At 42.6% G+C, this 16,939-nt stretch overlaps 1 protein-coding gene across 7 annotated transcripts in view; it reads right to left on the bottom strand.

The window, feature by feature from the left end:
- The window catches only part of SLC8A3 (solute carrier family 8 member A3), a 349,513-nt gene that overhangs the window by 38,486 nt on the left and 294,088 nt on the right, over positions 1-16,939 (bottom strand). For 4 of the 7 annotated variants that reach the window (XM_063947303.1, XM_063947299.1, XM_063947301.1 and 1 more), the window contains one exon: positions 9,580-9,683. The exons of the other annotated variants lie outside the window; for them this stretch is intronic. In XM_063947303.1, coding sequence (XP_063803373.1) covers positions 9,580-9,683 — 104 coding nt within the window. The remainder of the gene's footprint in view (positions 1-9,579; positions 9,684-16,939) is intronic. 7 annotated transcript variants of the gene reach the window in all.

Below are 16,939 nucleotides of genomic sequence, written 5' to 3'. Positions count from 1 at the left end.
GACTATGTGTTGCATTACTTGTCTGCTATTATAATTTATTGATGATATTATTATTATTATTATTATTATTATTATACTGAAACACGTACTAAACACTCGATAATACAGTCATACAAGTAATGCTGGGATTTTTTTGTTCCACAATAGCTCTAAAAAAAAAGTCATACTGCTGATCTCTACATTACACAAAATAGACACTAGAGGGCGCTGGTAACTTTTGTATTTGCTCATAACAACAATTAAATCATGAGTCAAGACTCTAAAAACACAGTCCTTATACTGCATAGGTTCTCAAACTCCGACCTCAGGATCCCACACGGTTCATGTTTTGCAGGTCACCTGTACATTTTTTTAATGTGACAGTTGGTGATACACAGTGCACCTGCTGGGTGAGCTGGAAAACATGAACCGTGTGTGGTCCTGAGGACCGAGTTTGAGAACCACTGTTATACTGTATTTATCAAATCGGATGAGGACTATTTAGCAATAAGAGAAAATAAGAGCATAGCGTGCTGGGTCTTCAGGATGTGTTCTGCCTGGAAGCACTGGGGATTTCAGAGGATATAAAAAGATGCCATCTCTTTCTCTAGTTGTATGGAAAGCAAACTGTTAATAAGCAGCCAGCAAGGGGATTCTATCAGGAAGGAAATTTCCTCTAGTGCATTACAATTCTGTGAGTAGAAAATATCATTGTATGTGTCTCCAGACTAATACCCTTTTCACACAGAGTTTGAGCAGGTAAGTTGCCGGGGCAAGGCAGTTTAACCCAGGTTCTTTCCCTGAGTCAAAGCGTCCACCCGGGTCAAAAATGCCGGGGCTTCAACCCTGGTCGTGACCGGGGTCGAGGGTTGGGGACTTTAGACCTAGGCTGACCTATTTACGCAGAGAAAGGACCCAGGTGAAGCCGGCTTGCACTGCCAAATTGACGGGTCCCAATGCTTGTCCCGGGAACTTCAGCTCTTATGCGAAAGGGGGTACTGAAATGGGATAGGAATATAACCAGTGTTCCAAAAGCTGGGTAAAAGCCAGGCCGAAGCACCGGCTTCTGTCTGAAAGTGGCATAAAGGGTTCTGTTTATGGACAAAAGCACTTTGGGCCTAATTCATTGGGATACGGTTAATAGGTCGACCACTATTGGTCGACATGCATTGGGTGGACATGGTCACTAGGTCGACGTGTACTAGGTCGACCTGCGTTTTTCACATTTTTTCTTCATTTTTTTTTTACTTTATCATACTTTACGATTCACATGGACAACGGTTGGGAATAGTGACCTGCCCGAAGCATGGTGAGCAAAGCGAGCCATGCCAGGGGACACGGTGCACTAATTGGGGTTCCCTGTCACTTTACGAAGAAAACGACACCAAGAAAAGTTAAAAAAAAACTCATGTTGACCTTTTTCCATGTCGACCTTGTTCAAGACCACCTTGTGACCACGTCGACCTAATGCACGTCGACCAATAGTGGTCGAACTAATGACCCATTAATTCATGTTTGTACACAATGGGCAATTATCACACAATGGGGCGATTATTGGCGCAATGCGCATGTGCAAAGAGGCTGCTGCAATCTCACTCGCAATGAGGAGTTCATGGAAAAGTGATTGACAGGAAGTGACCGTCTGGCGTTGTTAAAGGGGAGTTTATGGGGAGTGGTTGGGAAAATGCTGGTGTCTCGTGGCTGTTTTCTGGATGTGTATCTGAGAACTGCTGCAAACCCTTATGTGCAATAACATGGCGCCTGAGTCGCTACTGCTGCGCCCAGTCTGCGTAGCCATGGACCAACCCTTAGCCCCGATGGTCCTCATTTTTGCGTATATGCTGTGAATATGTACACAATTGCAAATGAGTTTGTGATGGCTCCAGGGGGCGTCTCTTCATTTCAAGGCGGCAGCTTCACCTGCTAACATTAGCAGTTCCATAGCCTAGAGCAGAGGTTCTCAAACGCACTCCTCAAGGCACCCCAACGGTCCAGGTTTTAGGTATATCCATGGCTCAGCACAGATGGTTAAATCAAATTCACTGAGGTGCTAATTAAGTCACCTGTGGCCAAGGATATACCTAAAACCTGGACCGCTGGAGTGCCTTGAGGACTGTGTTTGAGAACCTTTGGCCTAGAGCAGCGGTTCTCAAACTCGGTCCTCAGGACCCCACACACTGCATGTTTTGCATGTAACCCAGCATGTGCACAGGTGTATTAATTACTCACTGACACATTTTAAAAGGTCCACAGGTGGAGCTAATTATGTCACTTGTGATTCTGTGAGGAGACCTGCAAAACATGCACTGTGTGGGGTCCTGAGGCCCGAGTTTGAGAACCTGTGGCCTAGAGAATCGCAATTGCAATTGCATTTGCGTACTAACTTGAATTAGGCCCTATATACGGTGGAAAAGGGTATTTTTGATTCACCCTGTCAAGAAATTAACACTATAGGTAACCCTTGCTAGGGATAAGATTTGTGCAGTATATGTATCGCCAAAGTCCTCCTTCATCTATCACTATCATGAGGTTTTTTTTGTTTGTTTTTTTAACCATTAAAAACCCTGTAGAATGTAGACCAGAATCATCAAATCAATGTAGACCTCCTCAGTGGCTGCTGGTGGGTCTCCAACTGAACAACCGGGGCAATTTACAAAGCATCAGTTTATCTGGCATTTTGAAGGTGATGCGGTCTGCTGGGGAATAATGGCTGTTTTAAGACAAAACCACTGAATTTACTAAAGGGTGGTTTGACTTTCCAAACTGTAACAGCAGTAGATGACCGGGGGCAAAATCATAGGAACAAAAAGTAAAAGGTTCCACGGCCAGTCAGCACATGGCGGGCTTTCGCTAGAAGGGAAAAATTCATTTTTTTCTTTCAATTTATGCATTTGTTTGTTTTTATACAAAAACAGTGACGAAAACCCAGTAGTCTAAACCTACCAATGCTGAAGTAAATTTACCTTTGAGTACAATATACTGTTACATGGCCCATTTAAACCTGCTCTGCCACTGGTAAGCACATTAATGAATAGGTGTTTTGGAGGAGAGGGGATAAAGGGTTAAAGGATTGACTAACACTTCAAAAGCTTCCACACATCCATTGGTTTCTAAAGATGAATTGGGAAATGTGGTTCATTTGGAAAACTGCTGACAAATCATGTTAACTGTGGTAATTTACTGTGGCTAATGGGGGTAATTCTGAGTTGATAGCAGCAGGAACTTTGTTAGCAGTTGGGCAAAACAATGGCCCTCATTCCGAGTTGATCGGTCGCAAGGCGAATTTAGCAGAGTTACACACGCTAAGCCGCCGCCTACTGGGAGTGAATCTTAGCTTCTTAAAATTGCGACCGATGTATTCGCAATAATGCGATTACTAACTACTTAGCAGTTTCAGAGTAGCTCCAGACTTACTCTGCCTGTGCGATCATTTCAGTGCTTGTCGTTCCTGGTTGACGTCACAAACACACCCAGCGTTCGCCCAGGCACTCCCACCGTTTCCCCGGCCACTCCTGCGTTTTTTCCGGAAACGGTAGCGTTTTCAGCCACACGCCCCTGAAACGCCGTGTTTCCGCCCAGTAACACCCATTTCCTGTCAATCACATTACGATCGCCGGAGCGAAGAAAAAGCCGTGAGTAAAAATACTTTCTTCATAGTAAAGTTACTTGGCGCAGTCGCAGTGCGAACATTGCGCATGCGTACTAAGCGGATTTTCACTGCGATGCGATGAAAAATACCGAGCGAACAACTCGGAATGAGGGCCCATGTGCACTGCAGGGGTGGCAGATATAACATGTGCAGAGAGAGTTAGATTTGGGTGGGGTGTGTTCAATCTGCAATCTAAATTGCAGTGTAAAAATAAAGCAGCCAGTATTTACCCTGCACAGAAACAATATAACCCACCCTAATCTAACTCTCTCTGCACATGTTATATCTGCCCCACCTGCAGTGCACATGGTTTTGCCCAACTGCTAACAAAGTTCCTCCTGCGATCAACTCAGAATTACCCCCAATTACCGCAGACAGGGCTATCCAATTAGCCCCAATTCTGGAGTTTATAGGGGATTAGGTTTTTCTCCACGATCGCAGCCGCAAAAATACATTGGTCAGTGACTTTTTAGCGGATCTTATGTACAGTATATTCGCAAGATAACAGTACATTTTTTGGGGCGGAAAAAAATGGGGGTCTAATTGGATAGGCTAAAAAAAAACCAGCAATAATAAAACAAAAATCCGCCCATTTTTTTAATTAATTGGAAACTTCCTCATATTATAGAGCTCAAATTACAGTTGAATATCACCAGGGCCAGTTTTATCAATCACTAATGGTGCCCTAAGCCTTATAAGTGAAGGCACCCTACTTAAGTTTTTCTATACCTTATAGGCTAATAGGTGGTTGTTAAGGATGAAGTTTACAAAAATATAAATAAATTAAGACCACAGTAAACAAAATAATTCTAAAATACATTTTCTATGCCGTTCCTAAACTATCCCATACACTGCGTTTATATGGTACCTACTGCTTGTCCCATCAAACCAATATCATATTATTCCGTGAGCTCTGCAACTCCTGACTTTTGATAAATGTTCTAGAGATCAATTTTGGGTATTGGAGATCTCATTTTGGTTGCTTGACGGGAGACAAAATATTGGGGTGGCTTACATCTAAAACTTTAAAAATATATTGCCCCAGCACACTAAAAAGTATCAGCAATGAGATTTGAATACTGCATAATAATAGAAATACAGAGATCTCAGTTTCTTATATTTGCAAAGACATGGTTATTAAAACCCGCAGGGCAGTGATGGTCATTTCCAGGTCTCACTGGCAACATATTTCACCAGGTTTCCCTGGCAAACAGTTTTGACATGTCTATTTAACAATTGTGGCGATACTAGAGGCTCATTAAATGGTAAATATCCTTTTTGGTTTGTTTCTAAAATAAATATATTCAAATAATCATGTAAAAAAATATCTGCACTGTACAACGGCTTCCAGGACTGGCTGGCAAAACTTTTTAAGAGGACTCACTGCTGGCAATTTCGTCGGGGAGTTGAGTACAACTCACTGGTGACATTTCCTTAGTAAGAGAGAAGCTGCAATATTAAATCTCTGTTAATCAACATTATATATATTCCCGTACACGAGTTACATTTAGAGATCTGCAATGACCTTTAGGAATTCCTCTGAGACTTTACTTTTCCTGAATAACACTGTTTTCTCAAACCTTAGCTTGCAAGTCTAAAATTCAATTAGTGAGCATGTTTCAATCTATCCATGCAAAACCTTGTTTAGAAATACATCACGGAGGCAGCACTCTAGTGATTTAGTTAGACTTTATAAGGCAGTTCTTGGAAGACATGCAATAATTAATTAATTTAATGGACCTTGAAAAATGATTATGTATTGATAATTCCTTGGAACTGAAAGCTGCTGAGTGATATGACAATATCAGATGTGATTAGGTCCAAATGTTAATATTTGAAGAAAAAAAAACCCAACTGAGATTGTAGACTGGGTAAATATTTTTTTTTAAATGTCTTGTCTATGTTTTTGCAACACAAGTAGAACCAGTAGTGGCTTAGAACATTTATGCATTCTGTGTGTTGCCCACATGTATTGATAACCTATCAAAGTTCAGACGGACCTCCATTAGCTAACCCTAATAACGTCTAACTTATATAATTACGGAACAGAGGAAATTCTTAAATCTGGCTGAAACAGATGCGACAGAAAAATGACTTCTTCCTATTTAAAACAAGTAAAATAGTGGGACAAATACTGTGGCTTTCCTCTTATCGCTAAAGCCATGGATAGAATGGTGATAGATACAGTGCATTCGGTAAGTATTCACAGCGCTTTACTTTTTCCACATTTTGTTATGTTACAGCCTTATTCCAAAATGGAATAAATTCATTTTTCCCCTCCAAATTCTACACACAATACCCCATAGTGACAACGTGGAAAAAATTTTTTTTTTTTAGATTTGTACAAATTTATTAAAAATAAAAATCTAAGGAATCACATGTACATAAGTATTCACAGCCTGTGCCATGAAGCTCAAAGCTGAGGTGCATCCTGTTTCCACTGATCATCCTTGAGATGTTCCTACAGCTTAATTTGTATCCACCTGTGGTAAATTCAGTTAATTGAACATGATTTGGAAAGGCACACACCTGTCTATATAAGGTCCCATACTTGACAGTGCATGTCTGAGCACAAACCAAGCATGAAGTCAAAGGAATGGTCTGTAGACCTCAGAGACAGGATTGTTTCGAGGCACAAATCTGGGGAAGGGTACAGAAAAATATCTGCTGCTTTGAAGGTCCAAGTGAGCACAGTGGCCTCCTTCATCCGTAAATGGAAGAAGTCCGGTACCACCCGGTACCACCAGGACTCTTCCTAGAGCTGGCCAACCGTCTAAACTGAGTAATCAGGGGAGAAGGGCCCTAGTCATAAAGGTTACCAAGAACCCGATGGTCACTCTGTCAGAGCAACAGTATTCCTCTGTGGAGAGAGAAGAACCTTCCAGAAGGACAACCATCTCTGCAGCAATCCACAGAAGCCACTCCGTAGATAAAAGCACATGGCAGCCCACCTGGAGTTTGCCAAAATGCACCTGAAGGACTCTCAGACCATGAGAAACAAAATTCTCTGTTCTGATGAGACAAAGATTGAACTCTTTAGCGTGAATGCCAGGCATCATGTTTAGAGGAAACCAGGCACCGCTGATCACCAGGCCAATACCATCCCTACAGTGAAACATGGTTGTGGCAGCATCATGCTGTGGAGATGTTTTTCAGTGGCAGGAACTGGGAGACTAGACAGGCTAGAGGGAAAGATGAATGCAGCAATGTACACAGACATCCTGGATGAAAACCTGCTCCAGAGCGCTCTGGACCTCAGACTAGGGCGACACTTCATCTTTCAGCAGGACAACGACCCTAAGCACACAGCCAAGATATCAAAGGAGTGGCTTCAGGACAACTCTGTGAATGTCCTTGAGTGGCCCAGCCAGAGCCCAGACTTGAATCCAAATGAACATCTCTGGAGAGATCTGAAACTGGCTGTGCACCGACGCTTCTTATCCAACCTGATTGAGCTTGAGAGGTGCTGCAAAGAGGAATGGGCGAAACTGCCCAAAGATAGGTGTGCCAAGTGTGTGGCATCATATTCAAAAAAGACTTGAGGCTGTAATTGCTGCCAAAGGTGCATCAACAAAGTATTGAGCAAAGGCTGTGAATACTAATGTATATGTGATTTATTTATTTTTTTCATTTTTTTTTTTTTTTATAAATTTGCAAAAATCTCAAAAACACTTTTTTCATGTTGTCATTATGGGGTTGTGTGTGTGTGTGTGTGTGTGTGTGTGTGTGTGTGTGTGTGTGTGTGTGTGTGTGTGTGTGTGTGTGTGTGTGTGTGTGTGTGTGTGTGTGTGTGTAGAATTTTGAGGGGAAAAATGAATTTATTCCAGTTTGGAATAAGGCTGTAACATAACAAAATGTGGAAAAAGTGAAGCGCTGTGAATTCTTTCCGGATGCACTGTAGGGGGTCAGTGTAGGGAAAAAAAAGACTATTATAAATACTTTTTATCTAAGCCAATACCTTAAAATTATTTGTACACTATTGTATTTCTTTAGCAGTGTTTATTTTGAATGGCTCTGTAACTAGAATAGACTAAGGCAAGTCACACATGTACAGTAGACACCATGACTGTCCGGCAAAGTGGCAAGTTTCTCTTTACCGCTGCCAGTCACAATCTCCAGAGAGTTGAGTGGCCAAACTATTGCCGTGATAAGTAGCAATAGAAAATCTGCCTATTTGCCACACATTGGTAAGTAGTCCCCATTTGATATAAATGAATGTGAAATATTGTCATTATTCTATTCACAGAGTATAAGAGATGTATGGCAAATCAAGAACACAGATTGGTTAAATGTTGATACATTCTATTTCAAGTTACATTTGTTACTGGTGCAAATGACTACTCCTCAAGTTTTATTTAAGTATTTAAAAACTACGCAGAAATTAACAAAATGTGTGCTTATATTTCCATATCTTACAATTTAGGGGGGTATTCAATTAGGGCATATTTTGACTGGTCGAAAAAATGGCACGTTCTGCCCGTCTGTAGGTCGAATTCACATTCGACCTATTCAAAACCCTTTCCGATTTTTCGATCGCCACCGATCCACGTGTTTTGTCGAATTTGCAGGCATTTTCAACAGTTTTTTGGTCCGTTTTCACCCATGCTGATTAAAAAAAAAAAAAAGGCATTGTGAAAACAGAGCAAAAAAATATCCTCCTTAGTGTGTTTTGTATGATATGAAAAAAATAAAATAAAAATAAAATAATAATAATAATAATAATAATAATCATCTATGGTCAAAAAATAAAATGTAAATCATAGCACTGAGTTCTATTCCTGTAATATGCTAGTTCTTTACTTCTATTGATTTAATGCCAAGAAAGGTCTCCAGCTTCTCTTTGAAATACGGTATAGCATTATCAGGCCTCTGTGAATATTTATATGAAATGGCATTTTTGTATTTGTCAGTAGCAATGTGTTATGGGGTCCACACATCAGGGGATTATGGGGTCAATTCCCCATTCTGGGTTGGTGGAAATCTGCAGACTCCAATTTCAACCCAAAAAGTATCAGAATCGGTGAGTCAGGATTTTTTAATATGCTGTATTTTTTCAGATTCATAGATGGATCAGATGGTCATTGGCAGAACATGGAGATGATGGGTTGGGGTGGGGGGGGGGGGTAATTCTTGAAAAATTATGAAAGGAGGGGTGGCCACTGGATAAAAGGGGGCATGGTAACTTCTGAAAGGGGTGGACCTAACTCTTTTTAGTTACTATTCCACCTCTTAGCCGCCTCCCTCAAAACACCCATTAAATGTTGCCTGCACATTCCCCGCTACTCTGCTGCACAATGTGGAGAATACATTACAACACATTACTAATTCTCAGTCCAGTCCTGCAACCAACCCTGATGATGTCCAAGTCAAGTCTATTATGATGACACTGCATATGAGTGTGAGGAACTTATCTAAATGGCATCGTGGAAAAAGATGAACAACTGAAATCAAACCACCATCTTTTGCATTAACTTGTGGATCACACTTTCCTCTATTACTATGGACTCATAGCTCAGTATAGTGGCATAAAATCCATTGTTATTCTTAACTGGCTAATTTATAATACAAGCAACTGTCTTTCAGAGCAAAGAATAAATCAGAGGGAGGATGTAAAGCAAGTACACAGAATCTGGAAGCCATGCACCATATTATCTCACGGATGCGCTTTGCTGTGCAGTCAAATGGTTACAGCGAGGATGAATGGGAAGGTTCCGCATACATTAATTGGATTAAAGAAAAAAAATGATTGCAAAGACAGCGAGAAGGAATAAAATGAACTAAAGTAGATGACCGAAAAATGGTGAGAGCGGGAATACACAGGAGAGGAGAATGGAATTGTTTGATTAAGATAAAATAAAAAGAATGAGTGAGAGAAAAGGAGAAGATAAAAATAAAAGAATAATTGGTTATTGGTTTATTTTTAGGTAGGGGTGGTAGTAATTGGCTCACACCTGATATTCCGCGTTTCATCCATTTCGGTTCACCAAGGGCAATGAAGAAACTTTCTTGCCTTTCGTATTCCTCCTCATCTATTATTTTTACCCTTATCGTTTTCCTGTTGGGACATAAGAGAAACAATGGTATATATAGGAACAGTTTCAGTGCTTTCTCACTTGTTGTCACCCTCCTGAAGCTGTCAATGGGTGTTATATTTCACGTCTAGATAAACTGTGACTTTTTTGCGGTTTGGTAACCAAGTACAAGAAAAGGCTGGGCTGTGAATTACCACGACAGCGGGAGAGCCATGTACTGTGCTAAGACTCAAGATCAATCAACCGTGGTGGACAAAAACATTCACTTCTGCCGTGTGACACAGTTCAGCTTCTGGGTAACTGGATAATGCAAAGACCTAGGTTGGGCATTTGTTCTCAGTAGTTTTAAGGCCTTAAGGGCCCCATACACTAGAACGATCTCATGTCGGAGGTGATCGCAGGTGATCACCCCGGCAGCCTCCCGGGGGGGCAGGATCGGCCAAGATACATCGGATGCTGCCCATTTGCATACGATATATCTTGGCAATCCTGGGCGATCCCAAGCCATGCCAGCAGATCGGACCAGATTGAATGTGCAGCACATTCAATCTGGAGGATCCGATACAATCCGATGCTCACGGGAACGCGCATCAGATCGGTTCGGGAACACCTCTAAAATGCCCGATTTCAGCCAATATATCTGGCCGAATGCCCGAATTGGACTGAAATCGGGCATTATCGCTCTAGTGTATGGGGCCCTTTACACACAATGCACTTTGTTTTGCATATAAAATGCATTTATACATTCATAAAGTCATTGGAAGTTGCCTAGGCTTACCAAGGCATTCATTTTCATCAAAGATATGTCACTCGAGAGAGTAGGCAGCATACGGATGCCACTCTCTCGAATGCCAGAAGCTATGTTCATGGATATACTGTAGGGGTCAAGGGAAACGGTGTTCCATTTTAGGACCTACTTTTGTGCATTGTTCTGGCATTAAAATCTCAATTGCATTCAGGAAACTTACACCAATGGGTGTGAGACCTAACACTTCTGTATAGCTGTAATACAATTCCCCATCCAACCTGGAGAACCATACAAACTGCATATGTATAAATCGGAATCCGGTATATAGATCTACACTAAAAAGGTCTACAGTCAATATGGATCGACCACTAATGGTTGACATACATTAGGTCGACAAGGTCAAAAGGTCAACATGTAGACAGTTTAAAAGGTCGACATTAACATGGTCGACACACATATGGTTGATACAAGGTTCATACTATACCATACACGTGGAATGCGATTGGGAATAGTAACCTGTGCCGAGCGCAGAAAGGCATCTTGCCCAAAGCACGGCAATCGACGCGAGCCATGCAGTGCATTAATGGAGCACTTGTTCGTGGCAGAAAAGTGACAAAACACCCCCCAAAAAAATTCTGTCTACCTTTTTCGCATCAACCATTTCCACGTCGACCTTTTTTACTGTCTACTTATTCCATGTCAACCTTTAAACCCAGTTGACCTAATGGATGTCAACCATTAGTGGTCGACTGTGGACCTTTTTAATATTGATCTAGTAATCCACACCCGTATAAATCATACATTTATTTCTACAGCACATACTATCTAATAGGTTATAATGTATTGGGAATGGGGACATCATGAGCTTAATGGCATGTATATAACCCACAGCTTCAGTACCTGTACTGAGGAATATCATATCAATCACTCATGTTTATCCCTTATGTCTTTGCAAAAGAAAATAATTTTAAAATCTCTTCAAATTCAAGTTTAAAAATGAGCAATCTATTATCACTTGTACAGAAACATATACCTCACCAAGATTTTCATGATGGTGGTTTAATTACATTTGGACCGATAAAAAGGCATATTGAAGTATTGTAGCATCTTTTAATAGTCTACAATTGTTGTTTCCCCTTGATCATACAACTAAAGACTGTTTGTTAAGGATGATAACACAGAATTATTTAAATTTTTTGTTAAACAAATGAAAAAGGACATTGGGGGTCATTTCCGAGTTGATCGCTCGCTAGCAACTTTTTGCAGCGCTGTGATCAGATAGTCGCCGCCTATGGGGGAGTGTATTTTCACTTTGCGAGTGTGCGTACGCTTTTGCAGCTGACGGCACAAAAAAGTTTTTTGCAGTTTCAGAGTAGCTCTGGACTTACTCAGCCGCTGCGATCACTTCAGTCTTTATGGTCCCGGAATGGACATCAGACACCCACCCTGCAAACGCTTGGACACACCTGCGTTTTTCCAAACACTCCCAGAAAAAGGTCAGTTGACACCCACAAACGCCCTCTTCCTGTCAATCACCTTGCGATCAGCTGTGTAAATGGATTCTTCGTTAAATCCATCGCCCAGCACCGATCCTCTTTGTACCCATATGACACGCCTGCGCATTGCGGTGCATGCGCAGTTTTGCCGACATTTAACCTGATCGCAGCGCTACAAAAAGTTGCAAGTGAGCGATCAATTCGGAATGACCCCCATTGTTTGGTAAGATCATGAAGTGGATGAAGTTATTGAAAAGATCTGTGCAAGTATCTTGATTAATTAAATGAGGGTTTTACTTCATTTTAAAGGATAATGAAGATATTGCTAATATAACGGACTGTTTATAACAAAGCTTTGCAAAATAATATATTGTGATTGTAATATTCTAAGTTCACAGTTGTACCCACTGCATTCATATCCTATCCTATATAATAAAAGGCTAACGCTGCTCCTTACCACTATGGGGGTATTCAAGTGTTTTGTGTGCAGCGGCCACTAGATGGCCTCCGATAGAGCAATTCAATTGTTGCTCTGTTTGGGCGTGCATTACTGTTATGTTGTTCCGGAGCATGGGGGTCATTCCGAGTTGTTCGCTCGCTAGCTAATTTTAGCAGCCATGCAAACGCATAGTCGCCGCCTATGGGGGAATGTATTTTTGCTTTGCAAGTGTGTGAACACCTTTACAGCCGAGCGCAGCAAAAACATTTTGTGCAGTTTCAGAGTAGCTCTGGACTTACTCAACCTTTGTGATCAATTCAGTCTTTTTGGTGCCAGAATTGACGTCAGACACCCGCCCTGCAAACGCCTGGACACGCCTGCGTTTTCCCAAACACTCCCAGAAAACGGTCAGTTGACACCCATAAATGCCATCTTCCTGTCAATCACCTTGCGTTCGGCTGTGCGAATGGAATCATTGCTAAACCCAGCACCGATACTCTTTGTACCCGTATAATGCGCCTGCACATTGTGGTGCATATGCATGCGCAGTTTTGCCGTTTTTTTACATGATCACTGCGCTGCGAAAATCGTCAGTGAGCTATCAACTCGGAATGACCCCCTATGTACGTACGTATATATATGGAGCGCTGTACTGATGAGTACACGCAGCACTCTGGGGTCTATTTACTAAACCTTGGATGGAGGTAAAGTGGACGTAGCTAAAGTACCAGCCAATCAGCTCCCAACTGCCATGTTACAGGCTGTGTTTGAAAAATGACAGATAGGAGCTGATTGGCTGGTACATTATCTCCGTCCACCTTAACTCCATCCAAAGTTTAGTAAATAGACCCCTCTTTCTCCAATCGTGGCTGCAATAATTACCATAGAGACGGAGACAAATTGTCTCAGTTTAAAACAAAAAATCATGGCCCTTTCAGCTGGGTTTCTGGGTACTCAGAACCCCCCTTCACCACTGAGTCTTAAAGAGATAAGGGTCTATTCTAGCAGTTAAAAGAGTGGAGAAGTGTGCCATGAATAGACCTGATAGTTCTCACTGGAGTATGTCCCCAAAGTGGGTGCCTGTAACTATGTCCTTGAAATATTGATGTATTATGATTCATTGAAATAATTGAGCAATTTGTGTGTATTTAAGCCACCACTAAAACTGCAATAACATTTCTGTCCTATTTAATAATGTTTATACAATACAGCGTTCCCAATGCTGGTCATTGATGTTACCAGGAAATATACCGGTGTGCCACTGACATAAATTAAATATTGAAGCAGTGAAAATAGCGAAGTGAACCAGTGGAGAAGTTGCCCATGGCAACCAATCAGCTTTTAAATAACATTTGTCAAGTGCATTCTATAAAATGATAAAATTATACATACAGTAGCAGCTGATTGGTTGCCATGGGCAACATCTCCACTGGCTCACTTCTCCACTCTTTTCACTGCTTCATGAATAGACCGCTCAACTTTTTAAACAGAATTTTTGGACCCTTTGGTTGTGTGCCATTTGGCTTTTATGCAGTTAAAAGTTATTGAAGATAGGGAGATGGATAAAGAGATATGAGCATGTGAGTTATACAGTTATTAATTTAGGGCAGTAGCTACTCTAAACATAACCCAGTAAATACCCATTGCAAGGCTGCACTCAAACATTTCTTTATCATACTCTACTTCATAATAAAAGGCTGAAATGCATGCGCTACATATCATAGAAATCCTGTAAAGAATATACATTGGGGATTAAGTTTCCTTGTGGAAACTCCACTCTCCTATCTGTCACTGACTGTGCCCATGAGATAAAGCTATATAACGCAGTCATACTGTATACATCAAACTGTCACAATTTCTAATGGCCTGTCCTGCCAGGTTGGTCTTCTGGGGCAGATGTATTAACCTGGAGAAGGCACAAGGAAGTGATAAACCAGTGATAAATGCATACCTCCCAACTGTCCCAATTTTCGCGGGACAGTCCCGTTTTTTGGGGACTGTCCTGCTGTCCCACCCGCGGGCCGCAGTGTCCCGCGGTGGGGGGGGGGGGAAGTTGGGAGTCTCTGTCTCTCGCTGCCCTGCTTAGCAGAGCAGCGGAGAATAGACGCTGTGCGCATGCGCACAGCGTCTATTCATTGGAGACAGAGGGAGAGGGGGCATGCCAGCGGCTCACAGAGCGCTGGGCATGCCCCTTCAGTGACGAAAACAGGGGGCGTGGCTCGCGATCGCGGGTCCTCCGCGAAGCCACGCCCCCTTTTCGCAGGCCACACCCCCTTTGTTGGAGGTAGCCGTGTTATGTCCCAATTTAGAATACTGAGATGCATGATACGATAAGCTAAAGGTGGGCTTCCTGTTTGCCAGACCATGCCCAAACTCATAGGGGTCTATTTATTGTTGGTGGCAGTGGGGGCCAGGAAAAGTGACATTCCTTATCGCTGCATATTGCAGTGACCTTCGGGCTCTGGCGCGGCAGTGTTCCTGAGCATGGGCAACCTGAGGTCGCCATACACACTACAAGATCAGTAGTGAGCTGGTTGTTCCCTCTTGTCATTCCGATAAAAATCCGAGAAGTTGGGTGCTAAAACCATCTGTAATAAGTAATAACGCAGGCTATCACAGACAAACGGCAAAAGCATTTGATTTCCAGAGCATGATGAGAGCACAATTACATGGTACGTCCCATATATTGTATTGGGGTGGCATTAAAGCAGGAAATACTGGTGACTTTTGCCTGCAGTGGCCCCTTGATAAATAGGTATAATAACTTTGATATATATTGCATTGATTGCAATTTTTACATTATCCCTTTGCGGCACCATAGAAATAAGAGATAACAATAATAATAATAATAATAATAATAATAATAATAATAATAATAATAATAAATTATCATGCTTTTCTTTCCAAGGAAAATGTTATTTTGTTTACATCACATAAAAAAAAAAAAAAAAAAGGAAACCGTTTTAGTTGACGAAAGGACATCCATCTAAATTGATAAATATTTTTAGAACCACCTCATACATCTTGTGAGAAGTTATAATCAGTGATATGTGATGTATCCATCATTCCTATGAAAAAACAACTCCGTTTTTGTTTAACCTCATCCCTGCCGTGCTTATTTTGCCACTTTCTGGGCTGATGACATTCCAGCGTCAATATCTGTCATTATTTATGAAGTAACCACACAGATTATACATTGTACACCTTCACTGGCATATCTATACTGGGTGCATTGTGTACAGTCCAGGTGGGCCCCAACACCGCACACCCTGCACCCATTTCTTCTATATGAACCTCTCTGGAGTCCAGGTTCGGCTGCCGCAGCGCTGCCAAATCACAGCAAAAATGGCCACCACAGCCATTTTCCTAGCGTGTTGCACATGTGCAGTAGGGAGATCACTGGGAAAATGCAGCCGTCCCTTTTTTCCCCAGAGAGCTGCGCATGAGCAGTAAACTCTTGCACAGTGCCAGGGTCTACCTGTGCTCAAAGCACAGATCAGCGCTGCCGGCTAGAGGAGAGCAGAGGGGGCCCAGGCGGAAACTTCCTCTCATGATACGTCCCTGATCCTCTACCATACGAATGTAGTCCTGAGTCAGTAGATAGTAGGATTGGAAAGAGGGAAAACTTTGAATGCTCTGTCTTTTAAAAAGTTTCACAGTCTTTATCCTTTAAGCGGTGTAGGTTAATGATGCAGCCTAACCCTAACCCTTCCCCCGCAGCCTAACCTTAACCTCAGGCAGCCCTAACCCTCCCGTAGCCTAACCTTAACCTCCCCTTCCCGCAGCCTAACTCAAACCCTCCCCCCTCCTGCAGCCTAACCCAAAGCGTCACCCCCGCAGCCTAACCCTAACATCCCCATCCGGCTGCCTAACCCTCATACCGCTGCCTAACCTCCCCCTCCCGCAGCCTAACTCTCCCCTCCCACAGCCTAATCCTAACCTCCCCATTCTGCAGCCTAACCCCCCCCCCCCTCCCTTCGGCAGCCTAACCCTCCCCCTCCCACAGCTTATACCTAACCCTCCCCTCCCACAGCCTAACCCTAACCTCCCCCTTCCGCAGCCTAACCCTCCCCCTCCCACAGCTTATATCTAACCCTCCCCCTCCCACAGCCTAACCCTAACCTCCCCCTTCCGCAGCCTAACCCTCCCCCTCCCACAGCTTATATCTATCCATCCCCTCCCACAGCCTAACCCTAACCTCCCCCTTCCACAGCCTAACCCTCCCCCTCCCACAGCTTATACCTAACCCTCCCCCTCCCACAGCCTAACCCTAACCTCCCCCTTCCGCAGCCTAACCCTCCCCCTCCCACAGCTTATATCTAACCCTCCCCCTCCCACAGCCTAACCCTAACCTCCCCCTTCCGCAGCCTAACCTTCCCCTCCCACAGCCTAAAAGGAACACTTGCCGGTGGAAATTGTCGTGATTTTGAATGTCAGAATGGTGACTACATCCCTAATACAGAAATATAAAATACATTAAGCACAGAGGGTACTACTACAGGTGTCCTCCATTAAATAATTAACCAAATGACAGAACTCTCCTCTACATGCTTTCAAGGCTTTAACCCATTTACACAGTGGCCAACTATAAACCAT

The sequence above is a fragment of the Pseudophryne corroboree genome, chromosome 12 (genome assembly GCF_028390025.1).
Source record: "Pseudophryne corroboree isolate aPseCor3 chromosome 12, aPseCor3.hap2, whole genome shotgun sequence".
In the NCBI taxonomy this organism is placed as follows: domain Eukaryota; kingdom Metazoa; phylum Chordata; class Amphibia; order Anura; family Myobatrachidae; genus Pseudophryne; species Pseudophryne corroboree.
This window is presented reverse-complemented; position numbering and strand designations above follow the sequence as displayed.